The 27,847-nt window shown below is 50.8% G+C and overlaps 1 protein-coding gene across 4 annotated transcripts in view; it reads right to left on the bottom strand.

Moving 5' to 3' along the window:
* Positions 1 to 27,847, bottom strand: part of LOC122369806 (inactive dipeptidyl peptidase 10-like) — a 121,129-nt gene that overhangs the window by 11,328 nt on the left and 81,954 nt on the right. For all 4 annotated transcript variants that reach the window (XM_043344824.1, XM_043344827.1, XM_043344828.1 and 1 more), the window contains exons 2-7: positions 16,994 to 17,207; positions 15,871 to 15,965; positions 14,774 to 14,848; positions 11,189 to 11,241; positions 9,719 to 9,951; positions 6,215 to 6,381 (exon numbers count right to left, since the gene is read on the bottom strand). In XM_043344824.1, coding sequence (XP_043200759.1) covers positions 6,215 to 6,381; positions 9,719 to 9,951; positions 11,189 to 11,241; positions 14,774 to 14,848; positions 15,871 to 15,965; positions 16,994 to 17,207 — 837 coding nt within the window. The remainder of the gene's footprint in view (positions 1 to 6,214; positions 6,382 to 9,718; positions 9,952 to 11,188; positions 11,242 to 14,773; positions 14,849 to 15,870; positions 15,966 to 16,993; positions 17,208 to 27,847) is intronic.

Below are 27,847 nucleotides of genomic sequence, written 5' to 3'. Positions count from 1 at the left end.
TTCGAACCCAATCCATCGATGCGCAAGCAGTGTGGGGTGTGGCACCATCCTGCTGGAACCACTCTTGGTTACGCCTGAGTGGCCTCTCCCCGAGTTCTCTCCAGAACGGCTCCAGCGCTGTGCTGACATAGCGAGCAGAGTTGATCGTTGTCGCCACTTCGTTTTCATTTTCAAAGAAGAAGGGACCGATAGTTCCCCCGCCGTGCCGCATCGCCAACCACGCCGTAACCTTCTCGCAGTGAAGAGGCCTGCAGAGGACCTCATCTGGTGGTTCCTTGCCCCAGTGCACAGCATTGTGGGTGTTGACATATCCGTTCAGCCAGAAGTGAGCCTCGTCACTGAACCACAGCTCGCTGAACACACGTGGGTTGTGTTCGAACCACTCGGCCATGGCGACCCGACGCTCCCTGTCGCATGATGATAGCTTCTGATGTATTGAAAGCCGGTACGGGTACAGTCCAAGATCTTCTTTCATGATTCTCCGCAGAGTTGTCCTGCTGATATTCAGTGCCTGAGAGCGACGCCGAGTGGATCTTTTTGGGCTCTGAAGGGTAGAGGCGGATACCCGTTGAATGTTGGCCTCAGATCTGACCGTGCGACCTCTCCCGGGCGGCTTGGTTTTTACCACCGTTCCGAAATTTCGAAACTTAGCTACCCACTTCTGGATAGACTTGTTCCCCGGTGCAAGGTCGAGCCTCCGATGGTCCAGACCGAACTTCTTTAGATACTGCCGCCTGGTCTCATCAAGAGAGTTCGTCAAGACATAGTCTCAACGCAAAACGATTTTTGTGTGTCGGACCACATTTTTCAAGTGAAGTTTTCTGATAATCTATCTTGTCATATGGTTTGCAGTCGGCATGCGAAAAATCACAAATGCAGCACGTGCGCTTGAAAAGCACGAGACAAAAATTTCAAGGTACTTTATTTCGGCCCACCCTGTAAGAGGATTGTTGCAAATGATATCCGTAACCACTTCGCTGGCCATTTATCGCGAATGTAAAATTGATCCACTATCCAGAACGCCCACTATCATCGATTGCCCTAATAGAAAAACGTTCAATGATGCTTTGTCAGCAGGCAGCATCCCCGACACACAAGGGCGCACACAAGGGGGGGGGGGGGCACACGGGCCCGTGCCCCCCCCCCATTCGAGTTGGGGGGGGGCCCAACTCGAAGGAAGGGGCCCATTTGAGGCGGCCGAAGGCCGCCTCAAATGGGCCTGTAACTAATCCTTAGACCACCGAAGACCGTGTACAACGGGCTCTCAAATGGCCTTAAAGGGCCCTCAGATGGTCTCAAAAGGCCCTCAGATGGCCTCGAAGGGCCCTCAGTTAGCGTCATAGGGCCCTCATCTGGTGTCAAAGGGCCCTTAGAGATGGTGTCAAAGGGCCCTCAGATGGCCTTAAGGAGCCCTCAGATGACCTAAAAGGACTCTCAGATGGCCTTAAAGGGCCCTCAGATAGCCTAAAAGGGCCCTCAGCTAACGTCAAACGGACGTCAGAAGGCCTTAAAGGGTGTCAAAGGTCCCTGAGCTGGCGTCAGAGGGCCATGCCCTTGCGTCAAATGGCTCTCCGAAGGCTCTAAAGGGTCCTTAGCTGGTGACAGAGGGCCCCCAGCTGGTGCCAGATGGCCCCCAGCTGGCGCCAAATGGCCATCAGAAGGCCTCAAACGGTCCTCAGCTGGCGTCAAGTGGCCCTCAAAAAGCCTCAAGGGGCCCTTAGAAGGCCTTATAGAGCGTCAAAGGGCCTTGAGCTAGCGTCAGAGGGTCCCCCAGCTAATGTCAGAGGGCCCTGAGCTAGCTTCAAACTTAAAGTGCCCTTAGCTGGTGTCAGAGGGCCCCAGTTGGTGTCAGAGGGTCATCCATTGGCGTCTAATGGCCATCAGAAGGCCCAAAAACGATCCTCAGCTGGCGTCCAACGGTCCTCAGCTGACGTCAAGAGGCCCTCAAAAGGCCTCAAAGAACTTCGACTGCTCAAAGGGCCCTTAGAAGGCATCAATGGGAACTCAAGAGACATTAAACGGCCCTCAAAAGACTTGAAAGGGCCCTCTGCTGATGGCAAAGGGCTCGCACCTGAGTCAAAAAGAGCCTTGTCAAAAAACGGACCTGAGAAACCTTGCCGGCCCTGGTTATCTGCGGGACTCCTAAGTCCTACACTTACCTGAGTGGCCCCCGTTTACTGAGGGCCCTGGTTATTGATGGGGTCCCTGGTTACTTAAGGGGCGCCTGGTTACCAGAGGGGCCCATGGTCACCTGGTGGGCCCCTGATCAATTGAAAACCCCTGGTCATCTGAAACGCCCCTGATTACCTAAAGGGTCCCATCACTTGGATTCATAGCAAGGGAGCGATGGGGTACGTGCCCGTTCTCGGGTTTAGGGTTCCTTCGAAACCGAGGGGCCCTGCGGCGCCAGTTGGTAGCAGAGGGTTCGCGCTGGCCGCACTTCAACTCGGAAGGACACCACAGGGCTCGTGGAGGGACGTTATTGGCTCCTATGTAGCCACAATTATCTTCATAAAGGCCCAATGCCGGCCCACAACGGCAACTGCGAGACCCCTCGCCCCACCTCCAAGGGACCCCCACCAGCGCATCTTAAGGGCCTACATCGGCGGCTCTGAGAGTCCCCACACCGATGCCTCTGAGGGCCACGTACCAGTGACTCTGAGGGCCTCTTACCAGCCTCCGAGTGTCCTTGCCAGCCTATGACGGGCCACTTTCCACTTGCAGGCCATTTTGCAGGGCCACACACATGCCAATGATGGCCCCACCAGTGTCTCTAAGCCCTAAGACCCCGCATCGGCGCATGTGAGGACCCAACACCAGCGCATCTGACGGGCTTTCACTGGCACCTCTGAGCGCGCCACACACCGGTGACTCTGAGGAGCTCGCTCGCTTCGCTCGCTCGTAAAATACCATGTAAATTAGGCATTAGTGTACATTAGGCACACTTCTCGGGCATAAATGATACTTTTGCTTGCCAATTTTCCACATTTTCTCATGCAAAGACCGTTTTAAAGAGACCTGTCTGCCAGTGAGACTGGACCCACCGTGCCTCCCTCCTCCCATCGAAAGGTCCTGGATACATCCTTGCCTGAGCTGACCCCGGGCCCCCGGGTGACTCCCGGGCCCGGGGTCAGGTGACCAGCAGGTGACCCCCTCTTAGGCGAAATTCTGGTTACGTGTCCGACATGCATCGTACATAGTCCTGTTGATTTGATTCATTGGTTAAACATTAAATATAAGTTATAAGCTGGATCTCTAGTCTGTGATCCCGCATCGTATCAGATATAATGACATTTCATGTCAATGTGCCTAAAAAAATATGCGAATATACGTGAAAAAGGAGTGCTGCTCCCGCTCCTACACATCCGGGCCAAACACTGACCGGCCCCTGCTTCTAGCCACCCGGGGCCGGTCGGCCGGCCGGCCGGCAGTCAGTCGCTGCCCGGGGCTGATTTCTGAGGGACTTGCAACCATGCTTATTAATGGAATGTTTTACGTAATAAACTAGATGATTAGATACATGTACCGGCTCTGAGTCGCATTTGATTAAAAAAAAACATGCTAGCGTATAAATATATATGCTTTGAAAATTAAGCTGGTACCGAAATCATTGTTTTACCATGCATTGACAAACCAATTGCTCAAGCTTCAAACCAACCGAAATATAGCCCCATGGGCCGTTTTTTTTTTGGGGGGGCCCTTCGGCATGGGGGGCCCAGTTCGAAGGTCGTGCCCCCCCCCCCCCCCCATTCAAAAATCCTGTGTGCGCGCCTGCCGACACAGGACAGCAAGGAATAGAGGGTTATAAAGTCGATAATTCGAACGAATGACTGCAAATAAGCAATCCCCAATCCCAATGAAGAGGCAAAGGGGGAGTCGTAAATTAAAGGAACGATGCTATAGATGCAATAAGTGAAAAGACGAAAAATGTAAAACACTGCCTTGAACTATCCATTTGTAGATTTCGCTGTGCTCATCGAGTTGTTCCAGCATCAGCAGTCGCCTCTAGGCACTGACATATGCACTGCAGCCTTTGTGGAGTGACATTGACCCGGTGTGGCTTTGGAAGAGCCGGTCTTCATTTGGCTGTTTGCGCACGCCACGCTAATTAACTGCCAGGAGAAATTAGTCGGCAAAGTGGGAGGATGAACAACACTCCAATAATGAACCCCGAGGTTCAGAGATGCCATCAGAGCCACTCCCCGATGGTAAGTTTTAACGACACTGAATTAATTATTTTCCCTCCAAAATATTAATGCATCTATGATGTTTAACCTAAAAATGCAATAAGAAAAATAGCGAAATAAGTTGCAACGGATTTCACTAATGGCTAGGCTGTTCACAAAGGAGACTTGAAACTCTCAACCGAAAGCGGTAGAATGGAGTGGAAACCCTCACGGCAGCATTATCTGAGCAGCGCGGAGCCATCCGTTAGACAGACCGATCGCGCCCTGTCCTCCCGGATTCGAATTTAGATTTACTCGGCCGGCGAGCAGCCAAGAGGGCCGATAAAGTGTGGTTAGACCGGCGCGGCGGGGGACGGTGGAGTGTGGCAGGCTGGGAGCCAGACCGTGATTCGATCAGCAGTGAGTGGTGGAGGATGACCAGATGTGACTGCATGATGATGACCTGATTTGATGTTGCTTTCCAGCGTGCCTGATGTTCGCTTAGTTTTCCGTCAGATCAATTTTCATCAGAAGAAAATTACATTTATTTCAGAATGGGCATGTTATAACTTTATAAGGCCTAGGAAAAGGAACAACTCGGGTTGTATTTAAACAGCTTCATAAAAGTTTTGTAGGTATTCAAGCAGTTCATGGTTATTTCATTACAGTTATCAAATAAAAGCGCCAAACGAGCGGCAACTTAAGCTGTGAAGGTAGAAAACCTTTAGATTGTAAAGGTAAATATTTTTCTTGTAATTGAACCAAAAATCATAATTTTAAAATCCGGTGATCAGCAATTTTCGATCAGCAATTTTCGAGTACGAAAACTGGAGATGAGCGAGTCAGAGAGAAGAATGTAAAAGAGATAAGAGAGCTGAATGGAGATAGAGATATAAATAGGGAGAGAGAAAGAGAGCGAGAGAGAGTAAGAGAGAACAACAGATAGAGATAGAGAGAGAGAGAGAGAGAGAGAGAGAGAGAGAGAGAGAGAGAGAGAGAGAGAGAGAGAGAGAGAGAGAGACCACACACACACACACATACACATATAAGGACACAGGCAAGCCCCTGCTACCGGAAATTAACGCCTACCAGCATTGTGGGTAATGTACATTGCAAATGTTCCCAAAATAGCACATCTGGGCCCTATTAATTCCGAGGACCCATCTGCCTAGCGCGCCCACGGCACTGGCCACCGAACTGAGTACCGCCAGGAGCCGATCTAATCACGATTCCACGCAGCGCAGCAGTTCATAGGTAAGCTCCCTCGGTCCTTTCGCGTATCCAGGCGTATTACGATATTTGTGGGCTTAATTAGATAGAAGATACCCATGGCGGTGCGGGAGCCGGGAGTGTCTCCCTCTGGCTGATCCGATCTGATGTGGTCTGCCAGGGTTATGTCCCCTGCAGATGGGGTCGTCGGAGACGGAGGGCGGGCGATGAGATTCGGGTCGCTGTGGGCGGGACCGCAGTCCGCAGGGGTCACGGGGGTGTTGCGGCGCCGCGGAGATTGGAGTGTGTTTAAGACAGTCAAAGGCGACTTGTGTTGCTAGAACAGCTATTGCACTTTCCATCCAGGATTTGCTGACCTGCGGGTATCGGATCCAGTAGACGGCCGGGTACTTGGTTTGGCCGCCGCTCGTCTGATAGCACGTGACCGGGGTGGAGGTGTATTTGTGTAAGAGTACGGAAGGGCGTGACTTACCTGCGGGTATCGGATCCAGTAGACGGTCGGGTACTTGGTGTGGCCGCCGCTCGTCTGGTAGTAGGTGACTGGGGTGGGGGTGTATGTGTGAAGGAGTGGAGGGGCGCACCGTACCTGCGGGTATCGGATCCAGTAGACGGCCGGGTACTTGGTGTCGCCGCCACTCGGCTGATAATAGGTGACTGGGATGGAGGTGTATTTGTGTAAGAGTATGGAGGGGCGTGACTTACCTGCGGGTATCGAATCCAGTACACTGCCGGGTACTTGGTGTCGCCGCCACTCGGCTGGTAGTAGGTGACTGGGATGGAGGTGTATTTGTGTAAGAGTACGGAGGGGCGTGACTCACCTGCGGGTATCGGATCCAGTAGACGGCCGGGTACTTGGTGTCGCCGCCGCTCGGCTGGTAGTAGGTGACCGGGGTGGCCGTGACACCCGAGTCGTTGAACGTGGCGTACACCATCCGGTCGCCCCGACGACTGAACCACATGGCTACGTTGTTACTGAGGATCTCCTCTGGGGACAAACAGGAAACAGACAAGGGTCAATACTTCATCGGTTCTTAGAGAGTGCATCATCTCTGTCATGGTCATGTTTTAGATTGTGTCATCTCTTTATGGATCGTGCTATGATGCAGAACAAAAATCGTAGAGTAAGTCCAACGGAAGCTATTTCCAGCATCTGATAAGTTAAAATATAAAATCAAAAGGCTGATGCTGTCGTGATTTTCTAGTTTAGAGGAAGCAGTCAATTTGTGACCATGTGACCAAGCTGAGCACAAAAACGGCCTATCTCAGTAATCGAGCTCGTTTCAGAGTCTCGGTCGTTTACTGGGGTGATTGTTGGACCGATTGATGTGGCGTCACGACGGCTCCCAGGAACCCTGAACAGTGAACACGGCTGAATTATCGGCCATTGAGCGAATGAGCCGAATCATGGTTTTGCTTTTCCAGCATCAATTTAGATAAAGTATGGAAACACTCATGTATTCGGAAAGGCATAAGATGTGCTCATAAGCGCTTCGGAATAAGAGACAAAAAAAAAATAAACCTTCAAAATACACATTGCACACAGAGCTAAAACATACAAAGTCTGATGCATATTTTTGCAGAAGCGGATTTATTTTGCGCTGCTATTCCTCAATGATACGTTGGTACCCGCTACTCCGAAGGCCAATTTTTTATGAGATACAATTTTATCGGAGTGTTCACTGTTTTTCCATCCTATGAATATCCTCCATATCCTTTCGCCTACAATCACCACAATGCACTTCCTCAGCCATCCAGTGATCTTTTCCGCAAACCTCGACCGATCCTGGTCAGGCCAATCCCACATACTCGTACATCTGTGTATCTGTATCAATCCCAATCAGAGTCCACTGTTTGACAGCCCGCCCCCTCCCCTCCTCTGCCCTGACCCACGAGCCTCCGCAGACATGAGAAGACGACACTCCTTATGTGTACTCCTTGAACCTTCCCCTCATCCCCTCACTGAATCGGAGCCGAGCTACAAAGACACAAATCCATTTTCTAACGTAGCCACGCTGCAGACTACTTGTAATATCTCGAAATATAGTAGCCAACTGCATTCAGTTCCATTTGCGCATATAGCTCGCTGCCAGCTTGGACGGTCATCTGTTAGCAGAGCTGAGCGGAGTCATCGCTTCTTCGAACGTCAACCAACAGTCGATGGTGCTCGACAGCGAGATGATAGATGAGCCCATATTGAATCCGTATTAGAAAATTCATCGTGAATTGGTGGCAGCAGCGTTAATCGGCTTCCCTCGAGGCACCACTATGGGAAACTAGACCAGACCACGTTCGAGCAGCCTTTTTAGCTTGGATCGACTTAGGCGTCCACCATTGCTTCTTTCAACAAAACTGCCAGACAAACTCAAGTCAATAGAGCACTTCATTTGAGCAAAATATAATAAACACGTTGTAAATACATTGCCTACTTTTTTGTTTGCCTCCTTGGAGCACGGCTTGAAGCCCCCAAAACGGACCGATGCTCTCTATGGCCCGGGAGTCCGTCGCCTCCCAGTGTTTACAAATGCCACATGACGGCTGACCTCTGCCCAGTTCTGAGCGGTCCGAGCGGCGCTAATTCAATGACTCAGTGTCATACTGACTCAGGGACTCAATGACTCTCGGCCGACCCCGCGACCGATCGACCCGCGCCCGGTAACCCAAACCCCCCGGATGACCCCTGCGGCGAGCCGATCGCTATGCAATCGGCAATACCACGGGATGATTTTACCACGGCGGTGGAGATCAGAAATAGAACATAACGCATCATCAGTAGGGACTGGTGTGATTTGACTGCGCCATGTCGAATGGTGATGCATGGGATATGAGTGCAGTTCCAAGAATATTCCCCGATTTGATACACTGGAGGGATAACTGAAAATCTTTCCGGAATGAAATGTTCTGTGAAATGCTATATCAACATTCTCGTGAGAGCACTGCAGAAATAGTTCATCTCATAGAAGGAAGCCACTAATGGCTATAGCTGTCATTTCAAACACTTTCGGCCTTACGACTTACGAGTGGTTCTAGAAATATCCAATGTATTGCTCGCTCCCTATATAAGTGGACGACATCAGACTATACGTAGCGATATGAAGCGCGAATAATCTGGTTGATCGTTAGTGTTACCAGTTCTGTAATTTGATGAAACTTTTCCATTTTCGTTTCATTACCTAACCGGATGGGTTAACTTTATCTTCTCAATTTAGGCCACTGCAAGCTCTGGGGTTCCTAATCCCTCCCCGGTGCCTCCTTATCACTACCGAAAACAGCATTTAGCATTAAACACAACAAACTGCGTCTTCTCTCGGTGCTGCCGGTAATGAGTCCGGAAAAAGCAGACTCCGTCACCCACAATTACCGGCCCAGGTTCGAGTTCTGCCCAAACGCACCCTATCTCCGGCGAATTCGCCTCTGTTTGCCACCGATGACGTCATCGCACACGGCTCGTTGTGGACAGAATCCACCGTTGACGTCACGACGGAAGTCATAGCTTACGAACAGAGAGTCAGATATGGGCGCTGGGCCGCCATACACACTCAGTAAGGAATTTATACTACGGTTTCGCATTCTGGGAAGTTCCCATAAAGACGGTGCCCTCGTTCTTTATGGCAGCTTTGGACAGTGTGGCAGGATTTGGAACGAAACGTTCTGAAGGGCGGCAAAATGAATACATTCTAAATGCATTAATATTTTAAGATACAACTGCCATGACGAGCGAATAAATTCAGATTATGTGGCTAGCTGCGCCGCAATGGTGTGGAATGAGCAGGGTTTAGATAAAGTTACCGCACTCGCAGGCGTGAATAGTGACCACAATTGGTTGCATGCTATTGTTTTTATAATATTAGGGTCTGGTCATGGTGTGCTTACAGCGCCTGTCTGAATTACAACCGTATAATAACTATGCTACTTCGCTAGCAGACACCCATCCCTTTTCCAGTCTTTCCCATGCCTCCTCCTTGCTGCATAGCTCTTGGCCTAACTTATAACTGCACGCTAAGTGAGATTAGGATGCACTTGCTGAAGACTATGCTACCGTACACTGACGGTAGATAGATAGCTAAACCTTTCACTGCTGTATTGGTGGATTCATGGCACAGTGACTGTTATAAGATGCCGATTACTATGATCACTATTTAAAAAATGCTCGTATCATCACGCAGATTCATCGTATCATCATACGTAGACTTTGATAAAACGTAGGTACCAACAACTGCTCTAAAGCACGCATTCCTGCCCATGCCTAAGACTACCACTTCATCTGGCAAAATAAAGTTATATGTATTTGGCCCTCCACTTGCCTTCTGTCGACCGCCACCCACCTTCATAGAGCCAGTCGGGTACGCCGTTGAACACCACGCCCGGCTGGCCGGAGGTGGTGACCCGGTCCACGGTTTCCGCCGCCGCCGACGTCTTGTAGTAGATGTCGTTCTTGTAGACCATGACCAGCGCGTTACCCCGGCCGTGGGTGACGTTGTCGGTGGGTACCCAGGCGGCGTAACTGAGCGCCGGGTGACCGCGCTCCTCGGGCGTGGGGGTCAGAGGTGCGGAGAACCTGTGGAGGAGGGGGGGGGGGTCAGAGGTGCGGAGAACCTGTGGAGGGGCGGAGGGGGTTAGGGGTGCGGAGAACCTGTAGAGGAACGGATAGGGGGGTCAGAGGTGCGGAGAACCTGTGGAGGAACGGATAGGGGGGTCAGCAGTGCTGAGAGCCTGTGGAGGAGCGGAGGAAGGGTCACGAAAGCACAAAAATATGTGGAGGAGCGGAAGGGAGAGCCTGATGATTTGCGGTGGTTTGGCTATTGCGCAAGTGAACTACGGTCTGATATTTAGCAGTCTTTTGTTTTCTTCACTGTCGCAGTCATGTTTTAACAATAAAATACATGTTTATTTCATACCATAAGTGGTACATATAGGTTTTGTGTGAACGATTTTACTGTAACGTTCTGTCACCGCAACAAATGACAGGGCAACTTAGCCATGACAAATATAGTGTGTTTGTCGGCATTTCTTTACATCAAGGGTCTCGCTTGAGCACTTCTTCACTAAAAATACGCTGGCATGTTTTCAGATAAAGCAAAGACACTGAAGATCTTTTTAACAAATTAGCTTTAATTGTATGCAACGGTCTTGCTGTGAGATTAAATATCAAACAGCTAGATCTCCAAGAGTGCTCAAGTGATACCATTTCAAAGCCGCGTTATTAATTGTCAAACTGGCTGCGGCGCCCAGAATAGAAGTAGCGCGCTAATGTCCTTCATCGTCAGTGAAACAGATCGTTTATCATGGCGCGAACGATAGCATATCCGGCGGCCCACTTCTCCGTTGACAGCCGGCTGGATGGGTCTTCACGGCTTTTGACCGGGTGCGGGAGGGGCGACATAGGGGGCACCGCGCGACAGATGGGCACAATCTGAACATATCAGCACAGCTGATTGTATTAATTAATTCTAATATTAGTCCAAGGTCCTCAGACACCCGACTGATTATTGTGTGTTGTGGTGAGCGATATTCAATCGGAAACTAAAAGTATCAATTGGTGTAGAGGATCTAAAACAAGTAATATGGTGCCATATGATCACGAGGAAGAATTTCTTATTGTATATCGTTTCAAACAACAATTGACATGCAACATAGTTATATGCAAAATTTGGTGGTGGAATGACTTACGTAATATATGTGCTACTGCGTGGTATCATTCTTTTGTCATCGTTTTTGTCTAAGTGTGTTACACTTTTTATATCATAAGCTACGTTCCTAACAGCGTCAAATGACGAGAAATTCAGTCTACTCACCCTCTCGCAACGTCGTAAATCGTGTACTTGGCCAGGTATGAATGTCGGAATTTCTGAAAAAGTAGAAACATGCAAATTCAGACGCTTTACAGCAAAATGAATTAGAATCATAAAAGACATTTCATATGATTTAGCATTATCTGTTTATGCTCTTGTGACTAAGAATTGCTACAGCAAAGAGTTGCAATGCTAATCACTAGCACACACCAGTGGAGAGCCGACGTCTCCCAATGACCATGTCGTGGATGGACAACCCTCCAGCCCCCCCCCCTCCGCCCCCCCCCCCCCCCACCACACCACCAGACGTCTTCGCGTGAGCTTCGTGGCGACAGCGGGACGCACGAAATTCCGTGCGCGCTGTCAATAGATCGCGCAGCACAGGGACGACAGAAATATAACGGGAAGAAGAAGGAAAACAGAAACAAAAAACCGCGGCGCAATATGAGCCGGTAACATCTGGCTTCTAGACATGACCCCTTGTCTTACAAAAAATACGCTTGTGCAGTAAGATAAAAGCATGGTGCTTTTGTCACGCAATATAAATCCACGCTGTTCAATGCAACTCGTGATTAAATCCACAATTTGCATATAGGGATACCGGCCCGCGAGGCCTCAGTAAATATTGAATTATCACTGTCTTGGTAATAATGCAATGACAAATCATTCTTGAATAAATTTGCGATAGAAATGTGTATATTACTCAATGGATTTCAAGTGTCATAGTCAATAGCAGATGGGCACCTATTCCGACAAAATATTGATTTAGGGGAGAGCGGGGCAATGGCGGACGGTGGGTAATGCCGGCCACCCATCTCTAGTGAGTACTTTGTCCATCACTAATCAGCTGATGTTGTTTACATTTCAGTTGAACGCCATTCTAGCACGTGGTGCAAGTTTATCACGGTAGCTCCATTATTTTCATTTTTATAGCGTTAAATGTGTTTTTCGTATCTGATTTTTAATTTTTGTTGCATCTATTTGCTGACAGTGAAATGTGTTAACGCATTTTCAGAAGTGCTGCTTTGCAATGACCTTCAATTAAGCCTTTCTTAGGCGACTGCTGGATGTGAGGCGTTTGCGACACAATACCTTTGACTGCTGCCTGCTTTCTTAAAATAAAGTTGACCTCGGGGTAATACCGGACACGTGTCCGGAATGACTCCACGCGGTTTTGTTTGCGACTTCTGTCGTTAAAGCTCAACGTTTCGGGTTGCTGTGTTTACGGCTGTGTTAGTTTGCTTGCTGTTTACGGTTGTGTTAGTTTGCTGCTCTGTTGGCGCCGCGCTGTTGTGTTGCAGCGAGTGCAATGTTGTGTTGCAGTGCAGTCCACTGTTAAAGGGACCCTCCCACCTTAACATTAGATTTTAGTTGAGATAGCCAAAATGGGGTCCCTGGCTCACAATTACCGGTTTCGGCACTCACAACATCGAGAAATGTCTTAATTCGGAAATATTGAATTTCAAAATTGCAGCATTTTGATTCAGAGGGGTTAATGCTTAAGAATACCCCTCTGAATGTGTGACGTCAGCGCAGATATCTAACGATTTTTAAATGTTTGACTAAAACGTTTTGTAGCACGCGGTGGTATATGCTATTTGCGCGCAACATCAGCCGCAAACGCCGCACTTCTAAAATAAAGTCGCTAGAAACAGCGGAGATCCCAAAAAAGTAAACAAAAGTAAAAGTCTAATATCTTGAAAACCGGTGAATATTTTTCGGTGAAATTTGGTAGATATTCGTTTTCGCTCTTTCTGAACCGAGCGACATCACTTTCATGCCAATTCATAAACTTTTTTGAAGGTGGGAGGGTCCCTTTAAAGGGACCCTCCCACCTTCAAAAAAGTTAATGAATTGGCGTGAAAGTGATGTCGCTCGGTTCATAAAGAGCAAAAACGAATATCTACCAAATTTCATCGAAAAATATTCACCGGTTTTCAAGATATTAGACTTTTACTTTTGTTTACTTTTTGGGATCTCCGCTGTTCCTAGCGACTTTATTTGAAAGTGCGGCATTTGTTGCGCGCAAAGCAGCATATACCACCGCGTGCTACAAAACGTTTTAGTCAAACATTTATCGGACGTTCGAAAGCCTGATGACGTCATCAGATTCCCGTAATGGTTAAGAGATAGGGACCACGCTGGTCCCACCCTGCAAGTAAAGGGAAGAAATTTCTTGAACACCATAAAGCTGCGGGGGTTGCGACCAGGATAAATGGTGGTTTCTGAGCCTGGCCGCAAACTTGGCTATCTCAACTCAAAACTAATGTTAAGGTGGGAGGGTCCCTTTAACTGCTGAATACAGTTGTCGTTTCTTAATTCTCACTTAAATTTCCATCGAAAGAACGGTTTAAGGATGAATACCAGTGACGATATTTCGACTTTTTGTGCTATTGCACTTAGTGGCCGGCATTACCCCTCGCTTTTTTGCACCTCCATTTTTCACCACATTTTCGCGTAGGCTCTGAATCTGTCATCAGTGATCTGAGATGCTAAAACTGGGTGTTATCTGAAAGCCTATTCCTTTGGCTATAACCACAGTCAAAATCACCATAAAATAACTTCAAATAGCTAAGCTATTGAGCAAAATGCTTATGGTGTCGCCATTGCCCCACTCTCCCCTAATTCCGGGCAGGGTCTGACTCGGATCCACAGCCGACCCGACCGCAGAATATCAGCGAACTGGCTCATTGCGGAGCGCTGTGCCCGACGAACCATCACTCAACTCGGCGGCAGCTGGCCAAAACGCGGCAACTTCTCGGCCAAATAACCGACCCGCGAGCGGGCAAATGTCCGCCGCCAATAGACTAGATAAGAGGGCAGCTCGACTGGAGAGGGCCAAACCGCACTGCTCATTTCTCAACCATACTACAGGCTTAATTGAGCGCAGTCCACCCTAATGCCAGATACCAACTACCGATTTCGGTAAAGTAATTCACTGCACATTAGCGAAGCTTTATTTTATTGTACCTGTAATAGACCTCACCGCAGTGATGCTCCCTGTACCGCAATGCACCTCACTGCAGCGATGCTCTGATACCGCTATAATCGTACACGCGTCTCCAGGGGGAAGGGCGCACCTCTATCACGTCAGCTGCCCCTTGGGTTAATCACTAGTCACTCCATTACCGGAGGCCGACGGACAGGAGGTCGTGCCGAAATTGGCTGACGGTGCCGGTCACGGCACTCGTCAGATCGTCCGCGTCAAACAACAGAGGGGATGGGTAGTGCGAGGGGTCAGACCGTCATGGACACTGTCAATGGTCGCTGTTGTCACATTCTACTAAAGTTACTGGAAGTTACTGCAACATGCAACTTGCAAGTACTACTTTAAAGTACAATTGATGGATATATGTGCGATTTCATATGAGCTATGAGACTAAGTCAGGAATATTCCTTGTCGTTTGTTGACGACAATAATAAATCGGTCAGAATGCGGGTCGAATGTCACCGGGTTCACGTAGAAAAGGTTACCAGGGCCCTCTGGGGTCACGTAAATAAGTGTAAACTAACTATATCGGGCTCAAAAGGGTCACGCCCTAAGGTCACAGAGGTCACGTGCAAAGGTCACCGGGTTCACGCACTGACCTGTCGGACGTCGTGGGCCAGCAGGACGTACTGCTGGTCCGAGGAGACCCAGTAGTGACGCACTTTGTGCTGACGCTGAAACAACGACACGCCGAGAGACATTAGTTATACAGCAGACGGCGCATCAGTGTGTCGAACAGAATTTGAACGAGGCAATATCTTCGTCATATTACAAACGTGTTGAACAAAATGACGTCAAACGTCACGTACAAACGTCCTTTTGCAGAACATGAGGCGTATTGTAAGATTGTTTTTATCCATGCCAAATAATTGTTTATGACACTGAATAAATGAAAGAGGAAAAGTGAATGACGAGGTGTCTACATAAAACCGAAGCAAATCCTGATACATTTTTCTGAAACTGACGACTCATACGTCCAATATGGGTACGTCGGTCGCCGAGCGTTTGTGTGTGTGTGGCGGCGTGTCTGTGGTGGCTGGCAGAGGAGGGACCCTGCCGTCGGTCCAGGCAGCTCCGTCTGACGGATGGCCTATCATGGACACCATCGCCGCCAACCTTCGCCAGCGGGTGTCACCAACCGATATGGTGTGATCAAGGGCACCAGCTGCCTCTCCCCAGGATATCCTATGAGAGGGTAGCAACAGCAGAACTGCAAGTTTTGATTTAAAACTTATCAGTGCTGTCAATGCAACTGTTTTGCACTTATGTCGCTCATCGACGCACCTCACTTTGGAAAAGAGGAAGAACTTTTTGCTTCAGGCCTTCAAAAGTTGTAGCTAGGGCTATCACGACTTTCATGCAGCGCATTCTTTAGACAGGGAATCCAGAATGATGTGCCACGAGTCGGCTTTCCATGGCACGCTCTTTTTTTTTAGCGCTGAGCAATGGCTACAAGGAAGAAATTTAACAAAGAAGTTGTGTAGTCTTACCAAACCACTTTTGCTCTTTGACCGCAGTGCGGTCCGCTGCGGCTGTCGGCCCACCAGAGCCGTCGACGGATTTCCACGACCACAGCCTAGTTAGACTGTCCCGCAGTGCACAGCGCCATCCGGCACAGTATACCTCCCAGGTTCGTCGCGCACGAGCGAGATCGGGGAGCGATCGTTGCGTTCAGATTATTCTGAAATGTACTTACGAATGTGACGTTGCTGACGAGCAGGCGAACGGCCATCGACTCGCAGTTGAGAACGGACAGGCCGCCCCACATGTCACGGTACACCAGCTCGTGGTCTGGAAAGGACAAGTCACAGGGCTATTAGCTGGCAAAATGACGTTAGAGCTGAGCCGGAAAAACAACAAACAACAATGTTCAGACACATAGCCGACTACATGCATGAGTAAGGAATACTGAAATACAGAGGTAGGTAGGAAGCGTTTCATATATTCACAAAAAAAAACAAGGCCGCATTGTTTGGCAAGAGCCAATGAAATTAACTGACAATTGGCAAAGTCAGAAGCAGCAATTGGAGACTGAACTCTTGACAGGATGAAGCTGATATAAAATGATACTCTGTATTAGTGTTTAATACTTGGAAACGCTGCCTCCAAAAGTAAGTTGAACACTGGGAGGAAATGGGTGTACCACTGTACATCCCCACTTTGAATATAGCGTCAAATGTGCTACTTCTGAACAGCTCAGCTTATCATCCAACAAAAACAATAATTCACTGTATTCACTTCAGCATTGTTTGCGGAGCGGACACATCCCTAACAGGCGCGTCAAAGGCGCAATTAGAGCGTCCATAAATCCTCGGGGCGAGGACAAACATGTTTGCTGGCCGCGCAGGGCTCGCGCGCGGGCTGTGATCCAGTGTTCCGGTGCAGAGCGCGTCTCCCTGAGGAGTGGCGACAGCGACCGCAGCTCGATTTCGGTTATTGTGGTCTCGTAAAGATAGGGACTACCACACGAAACTACCGTACAGCAGAAAAAGCGCCTCGGCGCGGTTGAAGGGGCATGGGTTGTTTGGGAGATTTAGAACAAACATTCTCTAGAACGAAAACAAAGTGGGTGCAGTGCAGTACTCTTTAACTGGAAACGACGGTCATTTGCAAAATGTTAAAATGATAACTGGAACCGTTATGCCACACACAAGTGGGAACTGGAAAATTGCACTATAGTAAAAAAGACTACAAACATCCTCCGCAACTTCAGATGCGCCATATAGTATAAAAGCCAAGCTGCTCCATATCATGCATGAAAGCAGATAACCTAGCAGTTAACACACCTCCCACGGACTGACCACAGTCCCACATCTCACCTGAGAGCCACGAGCCGTTGAAGGGGTTGACCTTGAAGTCGCCGCTGACAATGTCCTCCAGGGTGAACCTGCTGCCGGTGATGGGGGTGCGCGTGTCGTCCGGGGTCAGCACCACCACCGACACCACGATCATGGAGATGATGAACGTGATGACCAGCAGGGCAAGGATGATGCCGCGCCAGTTGCGCTGGTTGGGCGCCGTCGCCACCAGCTCCTGGGGGAGAAGGGGGTGTGGGGTTAGTGCCACTGTGCTCCATCGTCCAGCATACAACATTATCACAAAGAGCAAAGCCAGGCTTCATCGAAAGGGAATGGACCAGCCAGCCCAAGGCACCAGGCCTCGCTGCTCAGTCGGTGTAATTCATGCTTGAATTCGAAACGTTTTAAGTGTAATTTGTAGCTGAAAAGATATCGTCGTGAGAGACATCCGGGTTGCAATATCATCTCCGTAATAAAACACCGCTGGCAATAACTTTTGGTGTTATGACGGCAGCCATTTGTTTTGCTCATGTCGCTCTCCCAGCCATGTCCATTTTTCGCGTCCCTGGTTCTTTTCTCGGTGCCGCGCGCGTCAGTCGGTGACGGAGCGTCTCCGCCGAATGCACCCACACCGTTTTCTGCGACGCTGGCCCGCCCTGGATCCCGCCTTCCGCCTCCAGTGACAAAGGCACCCATCATGCTGCCCGTCTCCCGCAGAGCGACAAAGAGACGTCCGGCTCCAGAGGCGCTAATGCCTGCCGCCGGACGGACCCCGCCCCCCTGCCTCCTACCCCTCCTCCTGATCCCTCCCACTCCCACTCTGACCCCCCGGCTGTCCCGCTAGTCGGGCCGCCCTAACGGGAATCTTTACAGCAGAGCTGAGCCAGTTTCAGTTTTTAGTTGGCGTGCCAGAGCTTCCCACTTTTCTTCGTTGCTAAAAGGATATCAGTCAAAAGTCGAGACACAGCGGCAAACTTTTGTCAAGGTTGCAGAACGGTCCTACGGCGACAAATGTGGAAGCTCCAAGAAATTCACTGAAGCAATAGGGTAGCCTGGGGCAAGACGCCCCAGATAATTTATTTTGCTACATAACTTTTGTCCCACTTCACCTGGAAGGCCAAATTTGTGCTCAATGCGTTCTTTGGACATTTTACTTTAAATTCCACCCCTCAAATTCATTCACTTATGATCGGACTCCCAGCTAGGAAGTGATTTGTGAAGCAACTGCAAATAGGGCGTTTTGCCCCAACCCCAGGGCAAAACGCCCCACGGCCTGGGGCAAGAAGCCCCATACTCTAGATTAAAGATTAAACATGCTAGTTGACTAAAGCTTATATGAGAGGTCCGTCAGACCTTGGGAGGCACGGCACTGAAGTTAGCACCTTCCATCCTATCAGGTGTTCAGCTACGACACTATTGTGTGAGCAGTTTTTTCACCTGCCTCAGAAGGCCAAATAATAAATTATTGCAATGCAAATGTTAACAAAATACTTCCTTTGCCATCCAGTTGCTGAGAAAAGTACATATAAATGCATAGAAACATGCCGTTCGCCAGCTACCGAACATTAGGAAGTGGGTAGTCCGAACAACACATGAGGTAAAACGCCCCATGGGGCTTTTTGCCCCGCGACCTACTGGGGCGTTTTACCCCATCACGTAGTTCGGTCAGAGAACAACGCCTTGCACTCCAGGAAGACATGATTTAACACGAACCAACGCGGCATTATAAGCGTTAGACAATAGTCGTTCAAAATACATAAAAGTCGTTAACCTGATGTGGACGATAAAAGAACGCCATGATGCATAATCTGACAAAAAAAAACATAAAAATCACTCCAAAAACACATTTTTGGCTATATCTCCCTAAAGCGTCATCGCAATTTCTTTCCAGTCTGCTCATATAATGATCGTATAGTGCACGTTTTATAGAAGAGAGGATGTTTCCCCAGAACCTTGCCAGTTCCGAGAAACATCGGTGAGGCGTTTTACCTCGGCGGGGCGACTTGCCCCGGTCTACCCTACTAATATCACTGCAGCAGCGGAATTCTACCTTCCATCGGAAATCTCGTACTTTAATCTGACTAATATAGTCTTAGCACACTGAACTAGAACAATTTACCTAACGCTCTGCCTTTGAGCCATGATAGCTAGGAATTTGCATACCTAGTGTTATTCATGTGACTTTTTTATCAAGTCGCTCATGCCCATTGATGGCATTCTGACTAAACTAACCTAAGCTATTTTTAAAAAGACCTACATATGTGGATTGTAGGAATGTTCATTGTTTATCATCGTTTATGCATTTGCTTACTTTACATTGTATTTTTCCCTCACAATCTTTACGAAGTTAGAATGTGAAAGGGCCGAAGAGGACAGGATACAGAAAGAGCGGTAGAGTGTGGCATGGTAGTGCGGTTCGAATACAGTGATATATTGGAGTGGCTGTACTACCAATTGAGCTCGCAATTTGTTCTCGTGCTGAACTCTGATGAACGAGCGCGCGTGTTTCCGGTTAATTGGCGTGTAGATCATCAGCACTGATATTGGTGGAAGATGGCGAACTAAAATCATTAAATCGGAACATATTTCTTCTGCACCGAAGTCTTTGCTGAATGTAGATGCTCCATTCCTTGGCGACCATTGCGATGTGTTGCAATGGTCAATAACAATGGCGCTCTTCAAAAACGCCATGTACTCGTATTGTCTTGACACATGGCAAGCTTAACATTTTGTTAAGCGACAAAAATTGCAACATTGCTTTTTGTGGCTTTCTCTAAATAGCATAATGCAGGACCAATGGCTTACGTAAAATGTGCTACGAACCAGCGAGCGCACAGTATTTGAGCCTAGTCGAGTCACGGCTTGGGTCAGCTCAATACATTCCACCGAAACCGGGCCATATTAGTCAGACCATTGCAGCTGGCGCAGTCCAGCCCCGTCTTTGTTCAGTCCAGCTTCAGCTCCAGGCTAGCTCGACCCGACCCCCACCGGACACGATTTGGTAGCCGAGGTCTGTGACGTCAGCCGGGCGTGAAGTTTTCCCTTCACCATAGGCTTCACACACAAACCGGCCGAAGTTCATGCCAGGATAGCCCGGCTTGAAAGTGCAAAAATGATTAAATTTTGCCCTCAATAGATTCATTGCTTCATTTTATAACTAAAAACGTCCGTTATTAGGACTCAATGAAGGTAAAAAGTACTCAAAATCGAAGTTCAAGAAGATGCTGTCCGAGCACAATCTGGTAACATCACGTGACCTCTTTTAAGCAGAATGTATATAATTCAAGGATGTTATTACACGATTGCTGCCTAAAACATCATAAATAATACGCTTGTAACATTTATTGCTTCTGTTTAAGTCATAACATTGCAAAATGCAAAGTTTATCATGGAAGTCACGTGACCAAAGGTATAGCAGGGGTTGGGACAAGCACTCAAAGGATTTCAAGTTTTTTAATTAAATTATATAAGTTTCATGATGAAATTGAAAGAATGTATTTTTTCCTAATGAAATACAAATTTCCGTATGTAAAATATTTTCCTTATGGGCGAAATTCTCCATATAAGAAATGTCAGTGACGTCACCAGGGCTTTACTGGGCTTTACTCAAAACATCGGACCTACCTGTTTCTTATAGGTATCTTGGCTCGACCCACACGTCCCGCACAATTCCACTCGCAGCTCAGTATCGAGCGCTGAACGGCTGTCACCCATGCGAGATGGCCTTTCTTCAGCGCTGCAGCGTAAAGACATTGCGTAAAGCGCAATGTCAGCAAACGAGCCGAAACGGACGATTCAAACTGACTAAAACAGAATGCGGCTTATGCGCCAAAAAACGAATGGGCCACGAAGAAAGACACTATTACCTTTACGCTAAGTCAAGATTGGGATTAGCCAGGTAACATGAAGAATGAAGAAAGCAGGCTAGCCAACATAAGATGCACTATTGCTATAGCAATACGAGCACTTATCACATAAGTCGATGCGCTACATTGGTCGCAAATTGGTGGTGCAACAACGTATTACATTTTTGTCTTATAAATCTAGTTTGAATGTCTAAATTGACGAATTGACAAAGCCGAAGCCAAAGCTAAGCAGAGGTTGTTGCGTAGGACTCGAGCCCTATATCGTCCGATCGCGCAATTTCGGGTAACGTGAAAATTTACTGATGCGAAAGCTAGGCGTGCCCATCAAACCCAGACACGGTCCATCCCACTCAACTGGCTGCGGCTGCTCCCACCAACCACAGACCATTCCAGTCAGGAATCTCATAATATCAAGCGCCGGAGCGACTCGAACCCGGACTGTCACTACCGGGAGTCCAACGCTCTGGTAGCTGAGCTACAGGACATTCTATGAATAAGTTGGTCGGGTTGTAGCTCGAATCAATGATGCGAACATGTTCGTGGAATCAGCTTGACTAAAGCGGCAGACGTCTGGCGCCGGTTTGTAGTCAGCTTTATTGTTGTTTTCTGAATGGAAGTCCTAAAACGTCATCGCAGCATCACTCATTCTTCACGTTCTTTGGGCATTTCTAGAACAAACTCGGCTGAATAGCTCGTTTGAATGCATTAGGTTTACTGCAAAGGAAATCATCTACGGCGGGGTCAGTATCAAAAGAAATAAAGCTGTCAGGTCATCAGGCAAGCGAGTCGTATAAAAACATCTATCTTGGGCATAGCACTGTGATATGCCGACCGTAAGGAAATTATGCAGGAGGCACGCTATTGGAAAATAATGGATGAAATAAATGCATTTATGAGTTCCTGTTCTGCTTTTGGCCACGAGTTCCCACATTCTTGTTCAATTAAGGTGTTTTACCATACCTTAATTTGTACTTTTTTCATTTTGATCTGATGTTTTCGGCTTTGTTTTCGTTACGGAGCTCTGCCGCAGCCCGTTTCGAATAGCGTCTCTCATTACGGTTGTGATTTCTCTGTGGCCGCGGTCCGGGCTGGTTCCGGCGCTGTGTCAGCCCGACACGCACCGGGTCTGATTTCTGAGCCGGCTCGTCGGCAACTCGGGCCTGTTTGGCATGCGGACGGCACCGCGTCTCCTCCGCGGCAGCCGGAAGCCAGCGCTCCGCGGCCTGCGGATAACATTGGGACAAATGTGGGGCACGAAGAAATACGGAATGTCACTGCACTGCGCCATGTGCTGGAAGGTCGCCACGGACACGATCAGAAGGTGGTATAAAACGAATTTATGCTTTTATTTATTTGGCACGGCGACTGTTACTTGATATATCATTGAGAAAGTTTTCACCGCTACAATCTGCAACCAACATACATTTCTTTCCTTTTTAGTTGAAACCATCTTTTATGTAATCCTAATTCCTGATTCCACAAATAAACGTTAACATGCTCGTTAGAACGTTTACCTAAAATTACAACAAATATGTTTCCTCTGAAGACGAGCCGATACAAATTCACCGCAAAGCTACCTTTAAAATACCTGCTATATAAATTGCCCCCATACAGTCACGTCCGCGATTGCGTTTGGAGCTAAGCATTTCTGTCACAACGCGCGCAGATTTCATTTTACCACGGAGATGACGCTATACATAATAAAGGGCATCTGGCCGGTGGCGGAACGCACGTTTACTACCACGGGAGCACGCGTGGGCGGCGCGCGGCGGAGCGCGTGGCAGAACGCGTGGCAGGGTGTCTGTAGGGGAGGTCACTGTTTGTGGTCGGTGTGGAAAGCTAGCTGATTGACTTGGCCCTGATGAGGCTCGAGCTGGTGGCGGCAAACACTCCAGGCTGAGGATCCCCGCTATGGAGTTTCCCCGGCCCCCAGGCCGTCTGCCGAGCTACCCTCTCCTCCCCAGCGCGGGCGCGGTGTGGAAGAGCTCGCCCAGCCTCGGAACTGGGCCCGTTACCGACTGGGTAATTGGGCGAACACAGATCAATGGTGGCGCCAGCAAACAGAGCTCGGAATCCGTCGCAATCCATTGCAGCTGTCGAGGAGCCGCCGAATTAACAGCCGGGGAACAAGTGGGAGTGTCAGTAGCAGCAGCGGCTGTGGCCGTGAAGCACCGCTTCCGCGCCCGAGCAGACAGACATACAGACGGCTGGCTTTATCGATGCTGAGACAGGCAACGAATGGGGTCGATTCTCGTGTCCCGATTCGTGCGCAAACACATTGGACGAAACGCCGTCTCAGGTCGTTACACTGTCTGGAATACAGGGGCTATGAAGGCCATGAACGGTGGGCATAGAGAGACCCTTTGATACATTTCGCAGTGCCTATATACTATATAAATAATATCATACATCTTTCATGATTAAGCGCGGGTGCCAGTTAGTCTAAAAGATTAAATAAACTCAAGTTCTGGTTATCTTCGGACCTCATTAATGTACACTGCTCCCGCATGTTAAATGTGCAAACTTTACACCGTTCAGAGAAAATTCGCGGTAATATATAGCGCACCAGTTTCAAGACCGTCAAGGCATAATGGAACTTGTCAGCCATTTATCCACGACGTTCATCTATTCGGCTATTCAGAGTTAATTAATGACTGCGTGAATCGAGACACCTGAACCCGCCGCCATTTACCTACAACGCACCGTGATCAATATTTTATTAGCTATGCATAAGTATGAACGTGTGTTGATTGATATTGGCACAAGGATTTAATTGACGAAACAAACATCAACAACAACCCTGAAGGAGTTTTGACTAGAGATGTCAATCGGATACCAACTTTTTGGTATACCGATACCAAACCGATACCAACTTGTGGCTGATCGCGCCAGGTCACAGGCCGAGGTCACGTGACGGCGCATCGGCGGGGTTACTACTGGAAGCGATATAACGAACTGAAAAATTACGCCTAGAGAACAAAAGTAATAAAATAGGAAGCCACGGCCTAGGACACCTTCCTTTGTCTAAATTATATCTAACACCTAAATTATCCGTATGCACTGTAAACGGAGCAGTGCCCGCGCACATTAAATAAACCGCCACCAAAGCCGCTACATATTCCGCAACATAAATCGGAAGGGCGAACCGAAATCTCGCCGAAATTGGGGCGCAGCCCGGGCGCACGATACCAATACAAAACGGAGTGGCGTCGACAAAAACCGAACGGTCATGCGCCTCGGACCACGCACATCGATCTTGCCACCGCCAAACCACATCATCGGCCAAATACGGCACAATGGCAGCGCACGCGGCACAGTCTCCGTCCCTGACCGCCGCCACAACCTCGAGAGGCAGCTTAAATAGAGGCCTTACAAAATTAACATAACCCGCCAGACGATGTCGCACCGTCGACGGCCAAGACGGACAGCACTCAGCTACCGCCGTACGAAGGGGTAGCAAAACATCGCGTCGCACCCGCGCCGAACTCTCGCGCAAATTCAGCTCAACCCCCAAAAATACAATGCTCGACACCGGTGACAATATAGATTTCTCAAAATTAATGCATAAGCCCACATCCGTCAAAAACCGAACAATACCACCGAGGGATGCAGAGTCCCGAGCAAGAAACAGAAAATCATCTAAATACACAACGCCGCGAACACCAGGAAAACGCTCCTCCACCAGTTTTAACAGTGACACAAGAAAAATGCTGCATCTCAGCAGGCGCATGTTTATAACCCATCGGCAATCTCGTAAACAAATATGTATGATTATCATATAATACCCCAAAGTTACGTTGCGTGCTCGGACATAACGGAATATGGTAAAAGCCATCGCGCAAATCAATCTTAATCGCCCATACAAAACCCTGAGACGATAAATCTAACGCTCTGTCAATAGAAGGCAAATTGCATGGACGGGCCGACAATAGTGGAGTCAAATCAGACAGATCGTATACCAAACGCGCAACCGACTCAGATTTCGCAACCGGGAAAAGACGGTAGCAAGCCAGCGGGTTCCCCGGCCGCAAAACCCCCGCAGACACAAACGAATGCACCGCCGCGTCCATCAGCGCAGACCGAGGAGTCGTCCGCCAGATCGGCGGCACCACAGAAGGCACTCGTAACTTGAGGCCTCGAGCCAGAACACTGTGTACCCGATGATGGCGCACGTAATAGTCTGGCCTCACTTGCACCGACACCGGCGGCCGCACTCTGGCCCCACTCGACACGCGGCGCCGCCCGTCGCCGGAAAACGGCGACGCCGCCCACGCCGCACCCCGGTCGGCCGGCGCAGACGGAGCCGACCCACCACCACTCTGAGGAGCCGCCCGCTCAAGGAGCCCCAGCAGCGCCCCGAGGGCACAGCCAGCGCCCCCCGCCGCCAGAAACCGCTCCGCCGGCAGCGGCGCCGGCAGCGGCGGCGGCGGCGGCAGCGGCGGCGGCAGCGGCGGCACCAGCAACAACGGCGACGACGGCGGCAGCAGTCCCAGGTCGACGTCGCACGAACCTCCACCAGCAGCGCCACCTGTGGCCGCGGCGCCACACTCCAGCAGGGCAGCCGAGGTACTCTCTCCAGCAGTGGGCAGAGCTGGAGAGTCTGCGGGCGGCAGGAGACCGGAGAGGGGAGCCGAGACCGTCGTCCCCACCGCCCGCAGCGCCGTCCGAATTCTAACGTCGCGACGCGGCCGGCGGCGCGGCGCCCCTGGGCGGCACTCGCAGGCCGGACGGACGGGACGGCCGCCCACGCCACCTGGAGGCCGGTGCAGAGGCCGGCGGCGGCGGCGGGGGCGGCTGAGGCCGCGCGGCGGCCGGCGGCTGGACGACATCTCGGCTCAGGTGAATACCCAGCCGCTCCATGTCGGACGACCGAGCGTCGCGCACGGCCGCTCCCCAGCCTTCGTGGGCGACAATCAGGAAGAGCCGCACACGGCCCCAGAACCAGTGGGAATGGTCCGGGGGCGGGCCGCCGCCTTCCCCGATGATCAGGAGACCTCTGACCTCCTCCTGCTCGCGGGTGCCGAACGTCGCGGCGGGAACATCGAGCTGTCGGCGGAGCTCCGCCAGCCACAGCTGCCGCTGTGCCCGCGACGGAGAAGTAGGCGCATCCTCTACCACCTCCGGCTCCTCCTCCTTAACGACTGGAGCAGCCGCCTCCGCCCCGACGCCTGCCGCCGTCAAACGGGCGACGACGGCGTCCACCAGCCGGTCAATGTCGACGGCGGCGGCGTCCGGCTCCGTCCCGGCCCCCGACTCGGCCATCGCCGCGCCGGTAGAAGTGAAGAAGTGAAAGTGATTTGGTGATTCAGTTTTTGGGCCCACTCCGGACTCGGGATCGATTACCGGGTGGGATGACGGAGCCGCGCCGTCTACGGTCCGGCGCGGCGATGGCCGAGTCGGGGGCCGGGACGGAGCCGGACGCCGCCGCCGTCGACATTGACCGGCTGGTGGACGCCGTCGTCGCCCGTTTGACGGCGGCAGGCGTCGGGGCGGAGGCGGCTGCTCCAGTCGTTAAGGAGGAGGAGCCGGAGGTGGTAGAGGATGCGCCTACTTCTCCGTCGCGGGCACAGCGGCAGCTGTGGCTGGCGGAGCTCCGCCGACAGCTCGATGTTCCCGCCGCGACGTTCGGCACCCGCGAGCAGGAGGAGGTCAGAGGTCTCCTGATCATCGGGGAAGGCGGCGGCCCGCCCCCGGACCATTCCCACTGGTTCTGGGGCCGTGTGCGGCTCTTCCTGATTGTCGCCCACGAAGGCTGGGGAGCGGCCGTGCGCGACGCTCGGTCGTCCGACATGGAGCGGCTGGGTATTCACCTGAGCCGAGATGTCGTCCAGCCGCCGGCCGCCGCGCGGCCTCAGCCGCCCCCGCCGCCGCCGCCGGCCTCTGCACCGGCCTCCAGGTGGCGTGGGCGGCCGTCCCGTCCGTCCGGCCTGCGAGTGCCGCCCAGGGGCGCCGCGCCGCCGGCCGCGTCGCGACGTTAGAATTCGGACGGCGCTGCGGGCGGTGGGGACGACGGTCTCGGCTCCCCTCTCCGGTCTCCTGCCGCCCGCAGACTCTCCAGCTCTGCCCACTGCTGGAGAGAGTACCTCGGCTGCCCTGCTGGAGTGTGGCGCCGCGGCCACAGGTGGCGCTGCTGGTGGAGGTTCGTGCGACGTCGACCTGGGACTGCTGCCGCCGTCGTCGCCGTTGTTGCTGGTGCCGCCGCTGCCGCCGCCGCTGCCGCCGCCGCCGCCGCTGCCGGCGCCGCTGCCGGCGGAGCGGTTTCTGGCGGCGGGGGGCGCTGGCTGTGCCCTCGGGGCGCTGCTGGGGCTCCTTGAGCGGGCGGCTCCTCAGAGTGGTGGTGGGTCGGCTCCGTCTGCGCCGGCCGACCGGGGTGCGGCGTGGGCGGCGTCGCCGTTTTCCGGCGACGGGCGGCGCCGCGTGTCGAGTGGGGCCAGAGTGCGGCCGCCGGTGTCGGTGCAAGTGAGGCCAGACTATTACGTGCGCCATCATCGGGTACACAGTGTTCTGGCTCGAGGCCTCAAGTTACGAGTGCCTTCTGTGGTGCCGCCGATCTGGCGGACGACTCCTCGGTCTGCGCTGATGGACGCGGCGGTGCATTCGTTTGTGTCTGCGGGGGTTTTGCGGCCGGGGAACCCGCTGGCTTGCTACCGTCTTTTCCCGGTTGCGAAATCTGAGTCGGTTGCGCGTTTGGTATACGATCTGTCTGATTTGACTCCACTATTGTCGGCCCGTCCATGCAATTTGCCTTCTATTGACAGAGCGTTAGATTTATCGTCTCAGGGTTTTGTATGGGCGATTAAGATTGATTTGCGCGATGGCTTTTACCATATTCCGTTATGTCCGAGCACGCAACGTAACTTTGGGGTATTATATGATAATCATACATATTTGTTTACGAGATTGCCGATGGGTTATAAACATGCGCCTGCTGAGATGCAGCATTTTTCTTGTGTCACTGTTAAACTGGTGGAGGAGCGTTTTCCTGGTGTTCGCGGCGTTGTGTATTTAG

Source organism: Amphibalanus amphitrite, unplaced genomic scaffold (assembly GCF_019059575.1).
Source record: "Amphibalanus amphitrite isolate SeventyFive unplaced genomic scaffold, NRLGWU_Aamphi_draft 001074F_arrow, whole genome shotgun sequence".
Classification (NCBI taxonomy): Eukaryota; Metazoa; Arthropoda; class Thecostraca; order Balanomorpha; family Balanidae; genus Amphibalanus; species Amphibalanus amphitrite.
The sequence above is the reverse complement of the archived record's forward strand: the minus strand, read 5'-3'. Positions and strand labels throughout refer to the sequence as shown.